The 23065-nt window shown below is 42.5% G+C and overlaps 1 protein-coding gene across 1 annotated transcript; it reads right to left on the minus strand.

Annotated features, from left to right (window-relative positions):
- Positions 1-4386: 4386 nt before the first annotated feature.
- LOC139154137 (gap junction beta-2 protein-like) lies at positions 4387-5175 on the minus strand. The gene has a single exon (XM_070728568.1). The coding sequence runs from the start codon at positions 5173-5175 to the stop codon at positions 4387-4389; it is 789 nt and encodes a 262-aa protein (XP_070584669.1).
- Between the last annotated feature and the right edge of the window lie 17890 nt (positions 5176-23065).

Consider the following 23065-nt stretch of genomic DNA (forward strand, 5'->3'; position numbering starts at 1 on the left):
AATGGCAAACAGCTATTCTGACAGGAAAAATAAAATCACCTCATGGCATTGCTCAGGTCAAAAAAGAGGGTACAAAGCAACCATCAATTTCATTGGACAAGGTTTTATAAAGGAGTTTTAAGAGCAGTAAAGTCTCTATGTGCAGAATAAAGATTATTGAAACTGAATTTAACTTCGCCCTCATTTAATTTCATCCTCAAGTGCAAGAAGGAAAGATTTCTTTATCCATCATGACCGAGTATAGCATTTCCATCCAATCAGGGTAATAATCCTTTATTGGATTTTTTTTTTCAACACTATTCTTCATGAGGCCCCGTCTCCCAAATAACTTGCAATTTTGGATCATAAGAATAAAAATGAGGTGGTTTTTTTTTTTTTTTTTGGCTTCAGAAATGCAATTCGCCATAGTCTCCAGGCTAAGACATGAAAAGTAATAAATCTTCTGCTGTTCTAATAATTACTTTTTAATTGAAGAATGAAATCCTAACAGGATTTAAAATTGGGATTATCATATTGTAGCACAAAAGTCATTCTTTTGAGAAGGGGGTTAAATGTGAGGCATGTTATATGTAAAAAATAATTAGACAAAACACCCAAACTGCCATTATTATTCCAGGGTTAATCTGAGTGGAAGCATGGATTAAGGTTTTATAGAATTAGAGCTTTAAAAGTTTCTACCGTCAATCTTTGCCTTAGAAACTATTTTCACTGTTAATCTTCTTGCCTGTTTAACTCAAGATGTGGATTCCTGCACACACCTTGCCAATTCTTCTATCATGACACAAAGGAAGACACACAGGGAGACAACTTTGGAAAGAAAACGAACCTTCGTATGATACACAAATCTGAATCATAGAGAGATTTATTTTCTTCCTGAAGATGTTTCTCTGTGTGTCCTCACTTCCTGCAATATATAGGCATGTATCCACAATGAAAATAAATTATATTCAAAGTCTTGTTGAGATATCCATGCCCTTACAGAATCCAGGAATGCCTGCTGGTACTCTTTCCCAATTGTTTATAACTTTTTAAATATATTGGTTTATTATGAATGAGCTCTGGTGGTGCTGTGGTTAGAATACAATATTGCAGACGAACGCTGTCGACTGCCAGCAGTTCAATCCTGTTCTTATAAAGCCCTACATGTCTTAGGACCAGATATCTGTCTCATGCATCCCAGCGGCCAGTTAGGTCCCACACCGTCGGCCAGACAATGCTGGCTGGCAGGGCCTAGGAGAAGAGCCTTTTCTGTGGCGGCCCCAGCCTTCTGGAACGAACTCCCTCCAGAGATACGTACCACCCCCCTCCCTCCTGGACTTTCGTAAAGCTCTGAAGACTCACCTCTGCCAGCGGGCACGGGGGCTGTGAGTGATGAGATTGTCTCCGGACGATATTATGAATGATTGAATTGGATGAATGTGTGTGACTTCATATGGAGTTTTCAATAGTTTTTAGTAATTTCTATAATTCTTTTAAAGTAATTTATATTTCTTTACATATTGTTGCATTTGTAAAGTTGTACGCTGTCCTGAGTCGCCTCGAGAAGGGCAGCATAGAAATCAAATCAAATTAATCAATTAATTAATTAATAAACAAACAAAGTAATTGATTGATGGATGGATGGATGGATTGATTGATTACTTAATTCCAGGGCAAAAGGTTGGAAATGACATTAGGAAGAAAGAGTGAGAAGGTGCCACAGACTGGAGTCAAACATTCATAGCCCTGTGATTCCATGATTCTAACGCATGCCATCATCCTGACCAGGGACAGCGGTAGAAACAGGGTTGGCCCCTCTTCCTGTTGTTAAAAAAAAAAAATTAGCTGGACTGTACTAACTTCCCCTTTCCTGTAATAGATAAGTTGGCTAGTAGATTTTGCACAATTTTGCTGATGTTTGAAGTCAGCCTTTCGGGGAAATAAACCTCAATCAGGGAGTGAGCGGTTTAAAAATAATTCTGCTTGATTGCAGTCAAAATTCATGGTCCATCTGTACCAGTACTGGGTGGCTACAGGTGCGTTAGTGGACTGCGCACCTGTAGCGGCCGCCAGATTGCACAATTTGCACGGCTGCTCCAGTGGCAGTTTTATGGGTGCCGCCATCTTTTTTTTGTATTTTTTGCTTTGTGCACATGTGCAGAAGTAAAATCTCGCAAGGGGACGCACACGTGAAAGAGATTTCGTCAATTTTTTACTTCTGCGCCTGCGCAGTAGCAAAAAAGAGCCCCACCGAAATCTCACCTGTGCGTCCCCACAAGAGATTTCAGTGTGTTTTTGCTTCCGGCACCTGCACAGAAGTAAAAACACACTGGGGACGTGCATGCATGCACACCAGACAACTGAAGCTGTGGGTGCAGCACATCATTAGCGGCGGTAGCATCAATCCACCCCTGATCTGTACCTCCTCACAACAACTGGGAGAAGTAAAGTGCAGGGAGGGGGAGGGGGGGAGAAAGAGACAGACAGGGAGAGAGAGAGATAGAGGGGGGAAGGAAAAAGAGGGGTAGACAAAGAAAGAGAAAGAGAGGGAGAAAAAGAGAGAGACAGAGAGGAGAGAGGGAGGGAGACAGAGGGGGAAAGAAGGGAGGAAGGGGAGAGAGAGAGGTTTCTGTGACAAGTAAGTGATTTAAATATGGATTTGTTTGTTTGTTTGTTTGTTTGTTTGTTTATTTATTTGTCTATTTGTTTATTTGTTTATTCATTTATTTGTTTATTCGTTTGTTTGTTTATTCATTTATTTGTTTGTTTGTTTGTTTGTTCGTTCATTCGTTCGTTCACTCGCTCATTCATTCATTCATTCATTCATTCATTCATTCATTCATTCATTCGATTTTTATGCCACCCTTCTCCTTAGACTCAGGGCGGCTTACAACATGTTAGCAATAGCACTTTTTAACAGAGCCAGCCTATTGCCCCCACAATTCGGGTCCTCATTTTACCCACCTCGGAAGAATGGAAGGCTGAATCAACCTTGATCTGGTGATGAGATTGGAACCGCTGACCTACAGATCTACAGTCAGCTTCAGTGGCCTGCAGTACAGCACTCTGCCTGCTGCGCCACCCCGGCTCTGGGGTCATTTCACATTTCTTGGTGTCAGTCCAACATCTTAGCTCCTATCCCACATTGGCTCTCTCAGCCTAAGGCCGTGATGGCAAACCCATGGCATGCGTTCCACAGGTAGCACACGCAGCCGTATCTGCTTTCCCGCAAGCCATTGTCCTAGCTCTGCTCTAGCGCACATGTGTGTGCCTGCAAGCTAATTTTTAGCTCATGTGGAAGCTCTGGGAGGGCATTTTCGGCCTCCAGAGGTCCTCTGGGGGCAGGCTCCAAGAAAGTCTCTGGAGCCTGGGAGGGAAAAAAGCAGGCCTAATGGGCCCACTGGAAGTCAGGAAATAGTGGTGGTGGGTGTTGTATGAATGCATGGGGGTGGGCCAGCACAGGGAGCATGCAGAAGACATTGAATGATGGGGGTGAGCATGTGCACATGTGTGATAGCGAGCGCATGCACACTTTCAGCAGCCAAGGAGAAAACGCTTCGCCATCACTGGGCTAAGGAATATCACTTTTTTAAATAAACATACACATTTAAGAACCTTCGCATGTTTTCCTTTCTTATTAGGTTTATTTGTCCAGAGCATTGCAAAACTTAACACTAGTAGTAAAAACCTAGCCTAATTCATATATTTTAAACCTCAATTATATATTTTGAAAAATAGCTCACGAAAGAAGGTGGCGGATGGCAAGGGGAAAAAAACATACAGTGGTACCTCTACTTAAGAACGCCTCTACTTAAGAACTTTTCTAGATAAGAACCGGGTGCTCAAGATTTTTTTGTCTCTTCTTAAGAACCATTTTCTACTTAAGAACCCGAGCCCGGAAACATTTCCCAGGAAATTTGAGAGCGGCACGAAGGCCGGGCCAGTTTCCTGCCATTCCCCCTTTAATCCCAGCCATCTCGGGCTTTTCTGGGCTGCCAGAAAAGCCTTTCGGTGGCCCTTAAGGAGGCTTTGGCAGCCCAGAGCGAAAGAAGCATTTTCCTTTCTCTGGGCCCTTGGAGAGGGAATAAACCTCTGCCAGCGCCCAGGGAAAAGAAACGCTCCCTTCACTCTGGGCAGTGACTGATCTCCTCCTCTTCTTCCTCCTCCTCCTCCCACCCAAATTCCAAGCTTTTATTTCTTTCCTAATGGGTTTGCACACATTGTTTGCTTTTACATTGATTCCTGTGGGAAAAATTGTTTCTACTTAAAGAACATTTCTACTTAAGAACCTGGTCACGGAACGAATTAAGTAGAGGTACCACTATATCAAGAATACTATTCTTGAAAATGCAGAACTTGGAAAGGCCAGTTTTGGGGGCAGCTAGTCGAAGGATTTGGTGTGTTTTTTTATTTTTTGTTGTTTTGGTCACTCTTCACACAGATCAATGGTGGCAAAATCTTCACAAGCCTTAAGAGGAGGCAGGACAGGCAAACGGCCACGTTGATCACAGCTATGAAGATCAGTCCCCACAAGGCCACCTGCTTGTCTACCTGGCCCAGCATGGCACACTCGAGAATTGGGGGACAGCTCTGTCCTCCCAAAAGGCACCTGAAGGTCATTTGAGACACCAACGGAATCTGCAGAGCAGTCAAAACCCAGAGGAAAACCAGCTCCATTACCAGGAGAAGAATCACAAGACAAGCAAAGGCTGCTGAGTGCCAGGTAGTCCTGGCATTGGGTGGATCTAAGGTGGCTTTCTGGGGAGTCTGGTGCAAATCTTCATCCTTCATGGCATAATTGGCGCCACGGTTTGCTTGTTCTTCCTTTGCTTCCCCGGCAGGTTTTTCCTGTTGGTTGGATAGAACCCCTATGAGCCCCATAAGGCCCACGGGGAACAGGCCAAGCAGAAAACTCAGGCCCCACGCCGAAGTGATGGGTGAAGAGAAGTGTTGGTTGAAGCAGAGAGCTTGACAAAAAGGCTGAAGGTGTTGCTCCATTGTTGCCTTCGTCCAGTTGCAAACCAGGTCTTCCTTTACAGAGGACCAGGGGTCATTGGCTAGGAGGAGGGCCACCAGGCGTAGGCCCAAGAGGAGGTACCACGGGGCCAGGCCAATCCGATTGCCATCCGATTTGGCTCCAGGGAGCATCATAGTGGGCTGAAAGAGTCGGGCCAGAGCACTAATCAAAGCTGCCATCTATGGAGACAAGGGAAGGGATAAGAGAGTTAATTCTCTTAAGGAGGCCATTCCTCCCTCCTATTCTTTCTTTCTTTCTTTCTTCTCTCTTTCCCATCCTTTCTTCCTTTCTTCCATTCCTTCCTCCCTCCCTTCCATTCTTCCTTCCTTCCTCCATCCCTCCCTTTCTTCCACTCTCCCTCCCATCCTTCCACCCTTCCTTCCTTTCCTTTTTTTCTTTCTTTACTTCTTCCCTCCCCCTTCTTTTCATCCATCTATCCAGTCCTTCCTTCCTTCCTTCTCCTGTTCCTTCTTTCCACCCTTCCATCCTTCCCTCCCTCCCTTTCATCCATCCATCCATCCATCCATTTAATCCTTCCTTCCTTATTTCCTTCCCTTCCTTCCTTCCACCCTTCCTTCCTTCCTTCCTTTCTTTCTTTCCTTTTTTCTTTCTTTCCTTTTTTTTCTTTCATTACTTCTTCCCTCCCCCTTCTTTTCATCCATCCATCCATCCAGTCCTTCCTTCCTTCCTTCTCCTGTTCCTTCTTTCCACCCTTCCATCCCTTCCTCCCTCCCTTTCATCCATCCATCCATCCATTTATCCATTTAATCCTTCCTTCCTTCTTTCCTTCCCTTCCTTCCACCCTTCCTTCCTCCCTTCCTTTCATCCATCTACTCCTTCCTTCTCTCCTTCCCTCGCTCCCTTCCGTATGTCCACTCCTTCCTTCCATTCTTCAAACTCTACTTTTGGTCAGTTGATGGAAATAATTTCACTGTGATTGGCTAAGTCTTTCCTTTTTCCTTCCTTCCTTCCCCCCTCCGCCTCTCCTAAATAGATTTCCAAGTCTACAAGTATGACAGTGCTCGAGAGAGAGAGAGAGAGGTAATTATATATTAAATTTTATGAATTGATTCCAAACTGTTCACATGGGATTGTGAGGTGGAAATATTATGTGTGAAAAATGGCCACACTCTCCCTGAGCAGAGAATGAAGAGATCATAACATTTGGTTTCCCACAGAGTCTTTTTTCACTCAGGAGGAAGAATGGATGAAGTTCTTACTAAATTACAAATCAGGATCAAGGAGGAAGGGAGGAAACTAAATGAAGCAAAACAGTATCGACCGAATTATTTCAAGCCCCTGCTTGTTCCTTAGTAGCTGCTTCTTCTCTTTCAGGTTGAGTAACTGGGGCACAGTTTACAACAAGTGGGATTTCCCCCCCAAATTTTGGGAAATGCTGGATCCCAACGAATTCTTCCCAATGAGAAACTGAACTGTGGGAGGGGAGGGGAAGGGAGGGAAGGGAGGAAGGGAGGAAGGAAGGAAGGAAGGAAGGAAGGAAGGAAGGAAGGAAGGAAGGAAGGAAGGAAGGAAAGAAGTTGTTGTGATTCCGTCTGAGGCCCCTCAGGGAACGGCTGATCCTCTGCCGGCTTCCTGCTCAGAGGGGGAGGATGAGGAACAGGAGGTTCAGGCAGACGGGGAGGAGGAATCTCAGGCTGAGGGAGAGGGAGGACAGCCAGAGTCCCCCGAGAGGGAGCTCTCCCCAGCAAGCAGCCTGGATTCCTTAGATGAAAATGCACAAGCAATCATCGATCTCTGGCAGAGAAGAGCAACACAACGAAGGGGACAATTAGCCAGGTACTTTCAGCACTAAAGAGGCAACAGCTGGGTTTGGGTGTGGTGCTCTCTGGAAAGGCTGAAAAGGAAGACCCACCCTTCCTGGCTTGTGGAGTATTATCTTTGGGAGTCCTGGGACCTGGCTGTGATCTTTGGCGTCTTGGAATTCTGGTTTGTGACTTTGAATACTGAAACCTTGGGGGGAAAAGGTGTGGGTCTTATTCTTTACAGTGGTGGGTGTGCCAGCAAGAAGTCTGCTGTATTGTCTGGCCATCAGGACTCTGCTGTGAAGTCTCATAGCCTGCCTGTTGGGAAGAACAAGTTTTTCTCTGTGTTTATTTTTCAAACTATAAAGTGCTTTTGCTTTTACCAGTGTGTCTGGCTGCTTTTTCCAGTTGGTGTTGAAGTCTGGGGGCACCCAGACAGAACGGAAGGAAGGAAGGAAGGAAGGAAGGAAGGAAGGAAGGAAGGAAGGAAGGAAGGACCAAAAGTAGACTGGGAAGAATGCTATCCAATCACTGCACCATCCCTGAGCTACAGCTGTATGTGAATTTTTCTTTTAAAAATCCCCCACAAATCCTTCTCTACACAAAAAGAAAATAAGCTAAACACCTTTTTTTTTTCAGAACATGTGTCTCTCTGTGTTTGTGGGGTAGTTTCCAAAGAGATCTGAGAGTCTAAGAAGTATGACAGGCAGTTATCTGAGGGAAGATGAATGATAAAGTCCTGGATCCTGCAGGAGAGGGTGGCATATAACTCTCAATGAATGAATGAACGAATGTGTGTGTAAATAAATAAATAAGTAAATAAATAAATAAATGTGTAAATAAAAATATTGAAATCTCAGCAAAGATTTCTTCCTCTGTTTCATTAAAGCTGCCTGAAATTAGCAATAGTGAACTATTAATTTATGACTAGGGACCAAACCATGAAAAATTTATTTATTTTATTATTTATTACTTAGATTTGTATGCCGCCCCTCTCCGAAGACTCGGGGCGGCTCACAACATGTAAAAACAAATCATAAGCAATCAGACAAATTTAAAATATTTAATATTTAAAAAACCCCATATGCTAACAGTCACACACAAAGACATACCATGCATAAATTAAACGTGCCCAGGGGGAGATGTTTCAGTTCCCCCATGCCTGACGGCAAAGGTGGGTTTTAAGGAGTTTACGGAAGGCAGGAAGAGTAGGGGCAGTTCTAATCTCTGGGGGGAGTTGGTTCCAGAGGGCCGGGGCCGCCACAGAGAAGGCTCTTCCCCTGGGGCCCGCCAACCGACATTGTTTAGTTGACGGGACCCGGAGAAGGCCCACTCTGTGGGACCTAATCGGTCGCTGGGATTCGTGCAGCAGGAGGCGGTCTCGGAGATATTCTGGTCCGATGCCATGAAGGGCTTTAAAGGTCATAACCAACACTTTGAATTGTGACCGGAAATTGATCGGCAACCAATGCAGACTGCGGAGTGATGATGAAACATGGGCATACCTAGGTAGGCCCATGACTGCTCTCGCAGCTGCATTTTGCACGATCTGAAGTTTCCGAACACTTTTCAAAGGTAGCCCCATGTAGAGAGCATTACAGTAGTCGAACCTCGAGGTGATGAGGGCATGAGTGACTGTGAGCAATGAGTCCCGGTCCAGATAGGGCCGCAACTGGTGCACCAGGCGAACCTGGGCAAACGCCCCCCTCGCCACAGCTGAAAGATGTTGTTCTAATGTGAGCTGTGGATCGAGGAGGACGCCCAAGTTGCGGACCCTCTCTGAGGGGGTCAATAATTCCCCCCCCAGGGTGATGGACGGACAGATGGGATTGTCCTTGGGAGGCAGAACCCACAGCCACTCCGTCTTATCCGGGTTGAGCTTGAGTCTGTTGACACCCATCCAGGCCCCAACAGCCTCTGTACTAGAGGAAGCAGGTGATACAGGAAGATTAATAATATTCTAACAGGGTTATGCAGGTAATCCTCAATTTATGACCACAATTGAGCCCAAAATGTCTGTTGCTAAACAAGACAATTTTGCCCCATTTTCCACAACTGCAATAATTCCCTTAACAAGGAAAAAAGAAGGCACCAGCCTGCCTTCTGTCCCCTGTCCTAATGTTTCTTTTTAATTTTTTTACTGTTATCATGTATATGAATATTATTATATCTTTACATACCCCCAATATGTACTTGACAAAACAAATAAATAAAATAAATAAATAAATAAAACTCACTTAACAGTTGTCCTTCTTAGCAATAGGAATTTTTGGCTCAGTTGTGGCAATCAGGTTTTTTAGCTGCCAAATTTGCTGAATTTTACATCTTCTACCTGTAAAAAAAACCCCTCTTCTCTACATTTATGCTGCCTTTTCCTTCCTTAAGTCAGATAATAGTAAATAAAATGAGGATAATGGAGAAACAGCACAGGGCTTTGCAGCTGGTAGTACTAGGAGCTGTTTGCTTGGGAGGAACCAAAATCCAAACATCGCAACTTTTCCATTTTAATGAATTTCTTTCTCCCCCTCCTCCTTTTCCTTCTCCCCTTTTCTAAGACAAAGGAAATGAAAATACAAGAGGACGGAGAAGTAGTCTAGACTTGTTTACCCATTAAGGAGAGAAAAGGGTAGAAAGGAAAAAAGTAGCCACTTTGCAAGGTTAAAACTTGGAGTAGGATTTAGAAGATGGTCCAGGACACAGCTGGGCGTTTTTTGTTGGTTGGTGAATAATTTCAAAATTCACAAGAGTTGCACGTAAGCAACCCAACTTTTCTTACCTTCAACCCATTCAATCAAAAGAGGAACTCTGAGTCAAGAAGATCTCCTTGCATGCATGTGAATTTTTTCTCTTTATCGTTCTTTCCTTCCTATCCCCTCTTTCTTTTCCTCTGCTTTTCTATCCTCTGTCCAACAATTCTCTTAAACTCAATTCTCTATTCACTCAAACATTTTACTTTGTGAAATTTCTCTGTCCTTCTGAAGCCCCAAGTTTTTTACCTTTACTCGGTTCTCTGTGTCTTTCCTTCCACCTTCTTAGATTTCTTCACTTTCTTCGACCGGCCATCTGCCTGGTACTTCAGCATAGAAAAAGTGGTCTATTTTTGTTCCAGATGATCCGAATTAGAACGGGCCCCTTAGTGAGAAGTGGAAAGCTGAACTGAAACTCACTTCTCTAAGTAAGAATAGCTGCTGTCCCCATCCAGCTGCACACTTCCCCACAAAAGAGACGTGAACAAAGAACAATGCAACTTCATTCATTGGACGCCCTCTCCTCTCATTGAGCTTTTATGCGCCGTGGTTTTTTTCTTCTTCTTTTTCAATGGCCTTCCAATCTCCAGCCCTGGGATGGGAGGAATGAGCTAAGACCCTGGAGAGTCTGTTTTCCTCCCTTATACAGATGCTTCCCAGGAATGCATGGGAACAACGAGTCTGCGGAGAGGGGCGGCATACAAAGTTAAGAAACACTGGTGTGGATCAAAGCTCCATCCCCTTTTAGATGATGATGATGATGATGATGATGATGATGATGATGATGATGATGATAGGAAAGTGAACACAAGAACAAGGGGACACAATCTGAAGTTAGTTGGGGGAAAGATCAAAAGCAACGTGAGAAAATATTATTTCACTGAAAGAGTAGTAGATCCTTGGAACAAACTTCCAGCAGACGTGGTTGGTAAATCCACAGTAACTGAATTTAAACATGCCTGGGATAAACATATATCCATCCTAAGATAAAACACAGGAAATAGTATAAGGGCAGACTAGATGGATCATGAGGTCTTTTTCTGCCGTCAGTCTTCTATGTTTCTATGATGGTGATGTCAATACAACACAGCAAACGAGATTACTATGCTGGATTTCGTATTTCATCACCAGTCGGGCGCTTTCCAAGCACCTAAGACTGCGTGATGTAGCGGCAAATTATGTTTACCGATCCCAGTAAAGCAAGAAACTTTTTGCAATCTTGGAGATGGAACCCTGACTGCCCCCTCATTCCTCGGTACTGAGTCGGCGCCCAAACAAGGGGATTCCCTTGGCCCTTTCTGCTTCTGCAGCGGTCTACCGATGGTAGCTGAAGAAACTCAGCTTCATGAGGTCAAGGCAGGCCAGCGATGGAGAAGGCTAAGCACATAGGCGGCTCCCAGACAGGTGGGCTGTGGCGTCTTCCATCCTCCCCCAAAAGACCCTCGATGGTGAGCTGGCCCTGTCCCTCAAATTTCCCACTTCCCACGAGGAGGATAAGCCATTCACTTCTGACTCCGCAAGGTAAGAAGCGGCAGCAGCCCAGAGCTTTTAGACACGGCGGGGCCTTCTTTTGGTCTTTGGATAGAAACATAGAAACATAGAAGATTGATGGCAGAAAAAGACCTCACGGTCCATCTAGTCTGCCCTTATACTATTTCTTGTATTTTATCTTAGGATGGATATATGTTTATCCCAGGCATGTTTAAATTCAGTTCCTGTGGATTTACTGTCCATGTCTGCTGGAAGTTTGTTCCAAGCATCTACTACTCTTTCAGTAAAATAATATTTTCTCACATTACTTCTAATCTTTCCCCCAACTTTCCCCCAAGATTGTGGCCCCTTGTTCTGGTGTTCAGTTTCCTATTGAAAACACTTCCCTCCTGGACCTTATTTAATCCTTTAACATATTTAAATGTTTCGATCATGTCCCCCCTTTCCCTTCGGTCCTCCAGACTATACAGATTGAGTTCATGAAGTCTTTCCTGATAGGTTTTATCCTTAAGACCTTCCACCATTTTTGTAGCCCGTCTTTGGACCCATTCAAAGGGTCCAAAGAGAGCTGGGAGAGCTGAAAAAAACCCCTCCAGGGCTAATAAAAATAGCTAAAGCGGGGAAGCCAGAGGAGAGCTTGGGGGGGGGGGTTTGAGGCAGGGGCGCCGACTTGGCTCTCCTTGCTCCTATCGGGGACACAGGACAGTTTATATGCACATGCAAAGTGGGGTGCAAGAGCATGGACCCCCCCCCACACACACACACAGACAGACACAGACACAGAAAGAGTTGGAAGGGACTCTGTACTGTAGGTCATCTGGTCCAGGAGTGCCCAACGTTGGCCACTTTATAACTTGTGGACTTCAACTCCCAGAATTCCTCAGCCAGCAAAGGTGGCTGAGGAACTCTGGGAGTTGTAGTTCACGAGTCTTAAAAGTTGCCAAGGTTGGAGATCCCTGCTCTAGAATATATGCTCTAGAATATCCCTGCTCTAGAATATTCCTTTTAAGGAATATTTCAGGTTTATCATCATCACCATATATTTCCATGCATTTCATTTGTAAAAATTGGAGTAGTCAAGAGAGGGGTTTTTGAAAACCTTGTGGTATATAGTAGTAATATTAAGGCAACCTCAGCAGGAAACTGTAATTGTAAATGATTCTATCACTAGCCATTTCTGTGACTAAAGGAACAACTAACAAAATGAATTGTCCTTGTTTGTTTATTTTGTTTGTTTGTTTGAGTCAGGGGCTGGGAGTGCAAGGGTCTTCAAACCTGGCAAGTTTAAGGCTTGTGGACTTCAATTCCCATTTCTGAGCTAGCATGACTGGTGGAGGAATTTCTGGGAGTTGAAGTCCACAAGTCTTGAAGCTGTCAAGTTTAAAGTTTGTAAAAAGTGTACATGGTTTTAAAAAGTGTAGGTAGTTTTAAACAGTAAACATGGTTGTAAAAAGTATTCTGCTATACTGGTATTTTATTAAACAATATAATAGTACTGTACACCATTTAGTTCAGAATTTTTTTTTCTTGTTTTCCTCCTCTGAAATCTAGGTGCGTCTTATACACCAGTGCATCTTATACACTGAAAAATACAGTAATTTCTTAGAGCTGTAGTGCTGATACGGAGAAACCTGGATTGGTTTAGTATCTACATGTAAGTAAGCTTTACTGCATATAGTTTGTTCCTGAAAATAGAAGACTAAGAAAGAAGGTATTTTGAATGCACTGAAGAGTAAAACTGTTTACTGCTGTTTTCTACAAAAGTGTCTTCATTATTTCTTTGCACTGTTTCATAAATTGCCACACTATAATTCTGGTATCTTGTCAAGTCCTGCCGCGTAGCTCTGTGTATCCGGACATGCTGCACCGCTAGAGAAAGTTGCACTGCATGTGCAGCTTTGCTTCTTCTGCGGGGGCACATGTCCCAGCATGTTTTTGCTAATGTGCATGCACAGGAAGCAAAGCCTTGTGAGGGTACACGCGCAAGAGAGATTTCACATAGAAGCAAAGCTGCACATGCAGTGCACCCGTAATAGCGGGAATGGGAATCCACCCCTGACCTATACAATACCTATTTGTTTCACATTTCAGCCAATGTCCCGTCAGACAGAAATGATGAAAAATGCATGAGTATTGGCATTGCGGCAACTACTGGAACACAATTGACACAGTGAGTTCACTGTGTATCATTTCCAGCAATGCAAAGAACATCAGAATTTCTGCTTGCAAACCAGGCAGCTCACAAGCGGTTGGCTTTGGTTCAACTCCAAGCCCACTTTCTGAATGCAGATCACGTGGTACATGTGAAAATAACAACGTCTCTTCCTTTGCACAGGGTCATCCATAGTACATATGCTGCTGAACAGGAAACCCTTGTTTTCTGAGTGTATTTTTTGCACCTCTTGCCCCATGGCACACACAGGGATGTGTGTGAATTCAACTGCATCAGCTGTCTGTCCCCAAAAAGCCTTGATCCAGGTTTCTGCCACAAAGCCAGAAGATGGGATCCGAGGCCTGATTCTGCAGAAAAAGAGAGGAGGAGAGGGAAGGAGATAGTGATTTGAAGTGAGATTATTGTTGTTGTTGTTGTTGTTGTTGTTGTTATTGTTATTATGTTGTTGTTGTTGTTGTGTCAATACAACACAGCAAACAATATCGCTATCCTGGATTTCGTATTTCATCACCAGTCGGGCGCTTCCCAAGCACCTAGGACTGCGTGAAGTAGCGGCGAATTATGTTTGCCGATCCCAGTAAAGAGGTCTTTTGCAATTGACAGATGGAGATTTTGTCAATTCCGATGGTTTTCAAATGTCCACTGAGATCCTTTGGTACTGTGCCCAGCGTGCCAAGTACCACTGGGACCACTTTCAATAGCTTATGCCAGAGTCGTTGCAGCTCGATTTTTAGATCTTCGTACTTCACTAATTTCTCTAGCCGCTTCTCCTCAATTCTGCTGTCTCCTGGGATTGCGATGTCTATGATCCATTCTTTCTTTTTCTCCACGATCACGATGTCTCGTGTGTTATGCTTCAGAATTCGGTCAGTCTGAAGTCGGAAGTCCCACAGTAGTTTTGCTTGCTCATTTTCGACCACTTTTTCGGCCTTATGATCCCACCAGTTCTTTGCCACTGGTAAATGGTAGTTCCGGCACAAGTTCCAGTGGATCATCTGTGCCACAGCATCATGTCTATGCTTGTAGTCAGTCTGTGCGATCTTTTTGCAGCAGCTGAGTATTATTATTATTATTATTATTATTATTATTATTATTATTATTATTTATTAGATTTGTATGCCGCCCCTCTCCAAAAACTCGGAGCGGCTCAAGATGGTTTTTAAATAGCTGCCAATATGTTGGGTTTCTCCAATTTGGTACCCGACAGAAGCATTGAACTATGGAGCAGCATATCCTTGAAACTTGCAACAATTAAATGGATAAGGCAGGAATAGAAATCTTGAGGCCCCTCACTCACCTGTAACAATTTATAACAAGCCTACAACCAGTGAAGGGCTACCAATATTTTTACTACCACACTGTGGGCGTGGATTATGCAGGACGCCCTGCATTTTCTTTCAACATCTTTCAGTGCAAATTGGGCGGTTTGGGGTGGAGCTCCATTTTCGCTACCCCACTGCGCCCTCCCCCCCAGGTCCGGGCAGCAGCCCACTTCTGACCACAACCACCTTTATTTCCCTTCTCCAATAAGCTCCCTTTATAGACCGGGTTGTAGCTACACAAACTGGGAATAATAAAGTTATGAACCACACTGTTTTTCAAGGAGATTTCAACAAACAAGGCATTTAACCCTGCTGTTCTGTTCGAAAAAAGTTCCTAATGTTATGTTCCCGGGTCACCCTGACCCGGACCGAAAACTCTTCATTTGCAGTGCTTATGTTTGGTCTTTTTGAAAGCTTTTTTCACCTGGAAACATGTTTGAACATTTCTGCACACAATGGAATGAAAATTGAACTGAAAAAATTAATCCTTATTGGTTTATTTTGCACATAAATGTGCCTCCCCCCCGTTTTTGTGAAAGTTTTTTCAATTTATGGATAGTTTTGCTTGCAAAATCCATTCTATTTTACTAAAGTTGGTGTGGGATTGGTAGCTTGAACATTTCTGCACACAATGATATGAAAATTGAACTGAGAAAATTAATCCTTATTGGTTTATTTTGCTCATAAATGGGCCCCCATGCTTATACTCAAATAGGCTTATACTCGAGTAGGCTTATACTCGAGTATAAAATGATATGGTCTTATATTCAAAAATAAACCAATAAGAATCATTTTTTTTCAGTTCATTTCTATTTTTCTTATGTTTAGGATTGTTCAATTTAGTATATCAAAACTTTTGAGTTTATTGATAATTTTGCCTGCAAAATGCATTCTATTTTACTATTCTATTTTGGTGTGGGATTGGTAGCTTGAACCTTTCTGAACATAATGATATGAAAATTAAACTGAAAAAATGATCCTTATTGGTTTATTTTGCTCATAAATGGGCCCCCATGCTTATACTCAAATAGGCTTATACTCGAGTAGGCTTATACTCGAGTATAAAACAATAAACCAATAAGAGTCATTTTTTTCAGTTCATTTATATTTTTCTTATGTTCAGGATTGTTCAATTTAGTATATCAAACCTTTTGGGGGAAAATTCCTTAGGGATTTGTAGCCTTAAAAAATATAAATTGACACGAAATTCAAAAAGGATGGGGGGAGGGGCTTTTTGATCAAAATAAAAATATAAGTCTCAATTTTTCCAGTTCAATTTTCATATCATTATGTTCATAAATGTTCAAACTAGTTTTCCAGTGGAAAAAGTTTTCAAAAAGACCAAATTCAAGTACCTAAAAAAAATCATTTTGATCCGGGTCTATATGACCCGAACAGAGTAAATGTGACTTTTTTTTTGCCAAGAAAAACATTTTTCCCCCACCCCCACAAATATTTTTTTGATGATCAGCATTGTTAAATTGAGTAAATGAATGCGTAAGATTTTAAAGAATATTTCGGATTTGGAGCATAAAAAAATAAAAAGTGAAAATTGTTGCAAGCAGCCGGGGGGGGGGGGTATTTCTGATGTTAAAAAAACAGTAAGAATCATTTTTTTCAGTTCCTTTATATTTTTCTTATATTCAGAAATGTTCAAGGTACCATTCCCACACCAACTCCAGTAAAACAGACTGCATTTTGCAAGCAAAATTATCCATAAATTGAAAAAACTTTCACAAAAACGGGGGGGGAGGCACATTTATGGGCAAAATAAACCAATAAGGATTAATTTTTTCAGTTCAATTTTCATTCCATTGTGTGAAGAAATGTTCAGACTACTTTCCAAGTGAAAAAAGCTTTCAAAAAGACCAAACATAAGCACTGCAAATGAAGAGTTTTCGGTCCGGGTCAGGGTGACCCGGGAACATAACATTAGGGAGGTTTTTTTTTTCAGCAAGAAAGAAACCTCCCACCCCCCCAAAAAAATTCTCATAGAGAGAACCCCTGAAATGATGAAAAGTCATGAAATTTCAAGTTTCAGATATGCAGGGAAAATTTTTTACAGGGTCTCAAACCTTGATTTCGGGTCTCACAGACCCGAACAGAACAGCAGGGTTAAGATGACCCTCTTTACTGGAGGAGCTGTCCCTTTGTGAGAAAATATACATTGGACAAAGATAATTCAATACAGGACAATGAACCAGGGCTTAACGTGGAAAGCAGAGAAACATAAGCCCCAGGATTTGTGGCTGCAATCTAATTATTTTATTTTTTTTAAAGGTTTTCTGGAACTTTTATGCAATGATCTCACAGATGCAATTACATCGAGGAGAGAAATCAAATCCTAGAATGGAAGGAGCTTAACAACTTGCGTGCAGGTTTCAACAGGTCCACAAGGTGGCAGTTCCCGTATTTCCTTAGCTTGTTTCTTTTTTCGATTGCTTCTTCAAGCCAAGTTAATTCAGATTTTTATTTTCTGCTTCAGGATAGGTTTTTGCCACTTTGCAGAAAGATTGCGGTTAACACAGATCAGTGATGGCGAACCTTTTTTTCCCTCAAGTGCCAAAAGTGTTAGCATGTGTACTACAGCAGTGTTTCCCAACGTTGGCAACTTGGAGATATTTGGACTTCAACTCCCAGAATCCTCCAGCCAGGGAATGCTGACTGGGGAATTCTGGAAGTTGAAGTCCAAATATCTCCAAGTTACCAAGGTTGGGAAACACTGTACTAGTGCATGAGTGTACACACCCACACCCATAATTCAATCCATGTGCATGAGCTTACAATCCTCTATGTTGCCCTGCCCACTGTACATATGCACACTACCCCCCACACTCCGCTTCGCACGTGTGCATGAACACATACACACAGGCTCCATTTTGGGCCTAGTAGGCCTCTGCGAAGCCTCTGGAGACCAGCAGTGGCCCATTTCTCACTTCTGGTGGGCCTGGTAGCCTCATTTTTCGCCCTCCCCAGGCTCCACGGGCTTTCTTGGAGCCTGGGGAAAGCAAAAAACCCTTCCCCGACCTCCAGCAGCCCTCCTACAGCCTCTGTGCTAGCCGAAAAACAGCTGGTGGAGCTGAGGTAGGGCAATGACTTGGTTGCCTGCAGATAGAGCTCCGTGTGCCCCCTGTGACATGCGAGTGCCTAAATTCTTCCAACTTCCAGATACCCTGCTGAAAGCATTGTATGTACAAAGTCACATGCCACCAATCAGAGTGGGACTGGCTGGCACCCCAAAACAAACCCACAACAATGACGAGTCATGGTTGTAGAGATCAGGATGGGGATGTGGGGGGCATGTTCAACTGCTACTCCTAAACGTGTTATAGGGAGTCTGCTAGGTCAGTGTTTCCCAACCTTGGCAACTTGAAGATATTTGGACTTCAACTCCCAGAATTCCCTAGCCAGCAAATGCTGGCTGGGGAATTCTGGGAGTTGAAGTCCAGATATCTTCAAGTTGCCAAGGTTGGGAAACACTGTGCTACGTAATGGGGGTCAGGAAATCTATCTGCTTATACCTTTCTACTCTTGACTTCTCAATTCAAGAAATCTTAGTCAAAGCACTACCTGCCTTCCAACTTGGAGTCTATTGGGGAGGAAAGGATGATCACGTGACATCAAATGATCCAAATGTATATGCGGCTCAGTTTGAAGTTTGAGATGTCACTGAGTGGCTAAGATGGACTTGAAACAGGTACAGATAAATTATAGCCATGTTAAAAAACTAGAATGTTTCCCAAGGCATAGAATGTTGGGGGAGCCCATTTTATGTGGGGTTTTGTGCACTTTTGAGACAGGCTATGAGCCAACTAGACACCATGATCAATTTATATTTTAATTATTTTCTGTTGCGCATTTCATCTTTATTCTGGGATTTAATCCTATTTTAGTAATGCATGCACACACACACACACACACACACACACACACACACAGGAACACACACTGAGCCAGTTCCTCTCTATCAGCCCTACCATGCAGGCAATGGCAAACTAATTCTGGAAGGAAAAAAGTTGGCCAGAAAACTTTAGGGATTAGGGTTAAGGTTCTCCAGGCCAGTGTTTCCCAACCTTGGCAACTTGAAGATATATGGACTTCAACTCCCAGAATTCCCCAGCCAGCATTCGCTGACTGGGGAATTCTGGGAGTTGAAGTCCAAATATCTTCAAGTTGCCAAGGTTGGGAAACACTGCTCTAGGCAGTCAAGAAGGTGTCAAAAACAGAAAGAAAGAAAGAAAGAAAGGAGGGAGGGAGGGAGGGAGGGAGGGAGGGAGGGAGTGTTATACTGTACTGTACTGTAACGGAAGTTCCCATATTTGGTTAAAAACTATGACATGGGATTCACAAACAGACCAGTAGGTGGCACTAAAGACTCTCTCATCTGGGCCATGGGGAAATCCCCTTCAAGATGCAGTAACTAGGAAAAAAAGGGGTTAAAACCTGGAAGAAACTGGGAAAACTCCCTCTTCCCCAATCCTGCTTTAAACTCCTTTTAGCCTGCAGTGGTGGATGTGGGCAGGGATCTGACATCACTGATAAGAGGATGAACGGATGGCCTGCCCTGGTTGTGGGGGGGGGGGTCCATCGGCAGAGAAGGCCAATTCCCAGTTATCCAGACAGGAGTTTTGGGGAAGTCACAAGGCAGTCCGGCCGATGCACGTGTGGTCAAAATCTTTCTAGCTATCACATCCAGTCTCCACCATACACACACATAAACCTAGCTAAATATGTCACCTCTGATCTTATGTACTTCATAAAATCATATACTGTACCAAAATGTTTATTTTATTTATTTATTTTGTCAAACAATTACAGGGTGGTAATTTGTACAAATAAAACATTAGATAAGTAATGATAAAAAGTAACAAAAGAAGACAATAGGACAGGGACGGTAGGCACAGGGGTGCACTTATGCACGCCCTTTCCTGTTAATGGCTACTTCACCTTCAACTGCAGCAATATAGGAGCAGGTAATAGATTCAAACTCAATGTAAACCACTCTAAACTCCACTGCAGAAAATACAACTTTAGCAACAGAGTGATCAATGCCTGGAATGCACCATCTGTGGTTTCTTCCCCAAACCCCAAAAGCTTTAACCTTAGATTGTCTACAGTTGACCTCACCCCATTTCCTAAAAGGCCTGTATGGGGCGTGCATAAGCGCACCATTGTGTCTACCCTCCCGGACCTACTGTTCTATTGTTCTTTAATCTTTACTTTTTACTTACGTTATGTTTATACAAACTATTGTTTGTTTGTTTGTTTGTTTGTTTGTTTGTTTATTAGATTTGTATGCCGCCCCTCTCCGTAGACTCAGGGCGGCTAACAACAATAACAAACAGCATAAAAAATCTAATATTTAAATTACTAAAAGCCCTTATTAAAAACCAAGCATACACACAAACATACCATGCATAAATTGTATAGGCCTAGGGGGAGGGTATATTTCAATTCCCCCATGCCTGATGACAGAGGTGGGTTTTAAGGAGCTTATGAAAGGCAAGGAGGGTGGGGGCAATTCTGATCTCTGGGGGGAGTTGGTTCCAGAGGACTGGGGCTGCCACAGAGAAGGCTCTTCCCCTGGGCCCCGCCAAACAACATTGTTTAGTTGACAGGACCCAGAGAAGGCCCACTCTGTGGAACCTAACTGGTCGCTGGGATTCATGCGGCAGAAGGCGGTCCCGGAGATATTCTGGTCCGATGCCATGAAGGGCTTTATAGGTCAAAACCAACACTTTGAATTGTGACCAGAAACTGATCGGCAACCAATGCAGACTGCGGAGTGTTGGTGTAACATGGGCATGTTTAGGAAAGCCCATGATTGCTCTCGCAGCTGCATTCTGCACGATCTGAAGTTTCCGAACACTCTTCAAAGGTAGCCCCATGTAGAGAGCATTACAGTAGTCGAGCCTCGAGGTGATGAGGGCATGGGTATATACATCAGTGTTTCCAAAGTGTGGTACGCATAGCCCCAGGGGTACGGGAAGAGTTTGGTGGGGGTACCTGTTCAGAAACAGTTCTGAAATACATCTTGCCTTTTCCAACTTCATATTTATGTGAAGTTGCTTTTTCAGCATTTGTAGGCATTAAGTCGAAAAAAAGGAAGAGACTATTGGACGTGGAACCGCATCTCAGATTAAAATTAGCAACCAGGGAACCAAATTATGACGACTCGTCATCTCAGCACAAATAATTTCATCTTTCTCATTGATCCAAATACATGTTATGTATAATATAACTTTTACTTATATTTTATTATGAATAATTTTATTTTTCGTTTATTATTATTTTGTGTATGTACCAAAAAAAGAAAAAATAAATATACTGTATTTTGATTGTTATTAAAATACATCCATTTTTTTTACGAGGGGTACTAAGCGTTAAGAAAATTATAGAAGGAGTATATGTCAAAAGTTTGGGAAACACTGCTATACATGTTTGACAAATAAAATAAATAAACAAACAAAAATAAACTTGGCTATCCTCGATAGCAGGGGTCTCCACTCTAAACCTTGGCCATTTTAATACTTGTGGACTTCAACTCCCAGTGTCCCTCAGCTAGCAAAGCAAAGCAAAGCTGGCTGAGGGATTCTGGGAGTTGAAGTCCACAGGTCTTAAAGTGGCCAAGATTGGAGACCCCTTGCTCTATAGGAATGACGAGGTCCAGAATTGGTCTGGTGGCGGGCTGACAGGAATTAGAATCCAAACCCACATCTGGGAAGCGCCAGTCGGCCTCATCTCTTCATCCATCCATCTTCGGTCTGTCAGCGTCACAGCCGGCAGCTTTTAATGGTTACTTAAAGACCAAAAAAGCACTTCCGAGAGAGCACAGCGTGCATTTTCAACCGGATACTTTGAATTGCTCCTGGGCCCTGAAAGAGCCAGCTTCATGAGTCACAGGCCCTGAGGTGGAGGCTAACTAACAAGAGGGCTGGGCCTTGCCAGATGGCAAACAGACCTCCCTCCTTTGTCACTAGGGAATTTCTAAGGTTGCACAATTCCCTGCTCGCGAGTTCCTGCGTATTGAAACGCTGGGCATTCCTACACTGTGGTGTGAAGGCAGTCAGGGACGGAAAGGCTAAAAAATAAAAAAATAACAATTAGAAGTGTGAGGCAGCCTGGGATCTTCCTGGGCACTGGGGGCAAAAGAGGGGAATTCACCAAGAATTGACGGATCCGCTGGAGAAGGACAGCTTACAAATTTAAATAAATAAATTTAAATAAATAAATTCCGTCTCCTGTCCCAATGTTTCTCTTTTACTAGTATCATGTATATAAATACATTCTTGACAAAACAAATAATGTAAAATAATAAAATAAAATGTAAAATGTAAAATGTAAAATATAAAATAATATAAAATATAAAATATAAAGTATAAAGTAAAATGTAAAATGTAAAATGTAAAATGTAAAATATAATATAAAATATAAAATAATATAAAATAATATAAAATAATATGAAATGTAAAATGTAAAATAATATAAAATATAAAATAAAATGTAAAATGTAAAATGTAAAATATAATATAAAATATAAAATAATATAAAATAATATAAAATAATATAAAATATATAAAATATATAAAAAATATAAAATATAAAATATAAAATAGAGCATAGTCTTTGGAGGAGACGGGGGAGCAAGTGAGTGTAGCGACTCCATTTAATGTAAGTTTATCAACACAGAACTAAAATGATAATGTCAATAGCCTCATGGAATGGATGAAACCGCACAATATGAAGAGCCTGGCTGACCCCAATTGAACCAATATTTCCATGGCTGAGACATTTGTTAAGTGAGTTTTACCTCATTTAACAAACTTTCTTGCCTCAGTTGTTAAGTGAATCACTGCAATTCAATAGTGGGTTGCTGCCAGTTTGGACCTGTTCTTTAGAAACGGTAGCGGAAATTTTTTGCGGCTCACCAAATCAGCAGCGATGACTGGCGGTTCATGTTCTTGAAACAGTCCTCCAGTCGCCACGGCTTGGAAAGGGTTCTGCACATGTGTGGAGGGTCATTTCTGTAAAGTGATGCAAAACGTGCACTTCCATCGCAATGTGAACCTGTAAGAAAGGTAAGTAGAAACCACCCCGCTTTAGTTGTTACCCTATTTTTCAGAGTATAAGACACACTTTTTTCCTCCCTAAGAGAGGTTGAAAATTTGGATGTGTCCTATTCTCTGAATGTAGCTTTTTTGAAGCTTTTTTTCGAGCCCTAATGAGGCACTAATGATCTTCCCAGCTTGCAGGCTTTTTCATTGCTACTCACTCCAAATAAGGCTTTTTAAAGCCCCAAGTCTGCATGCTTTTTTTCATTGCTACTCACTCCAAATAAGGTTTTTTAAGTCTCTAACCAGGGCATAAAATAATGTGCTAAAGCTAACCAGACTAAGGACCAAATGAATATCTGATAGGCAGATTTTTCCCCCTTATTTCCCTCCCCAAAAACTAAAGTGCGTCTTATACTCTGAAAAATATGGTAAGTTAGTAACATGGTTGTTAAGTGAATTGGTTTGCCCATAGACTTCTCTTGTCAGAAGGTCACAAATGGTGATCATAGCACCTGAATT

Source organism: Erythrolamprus reginae, chromosome Z (genome assembly GCF_031021105.1).
Source record: "Erythrolamprus reginae isolate rEryReg1 chromosome Z, rEryReg1.hap1, whole genome shotgun sequence".
NCBI lineage: Eukaryota > Metazoa > Chordata > Lepidosauria > Squamata > Dipsadidae > Erythrolamprus > Erythrolamprus reginae.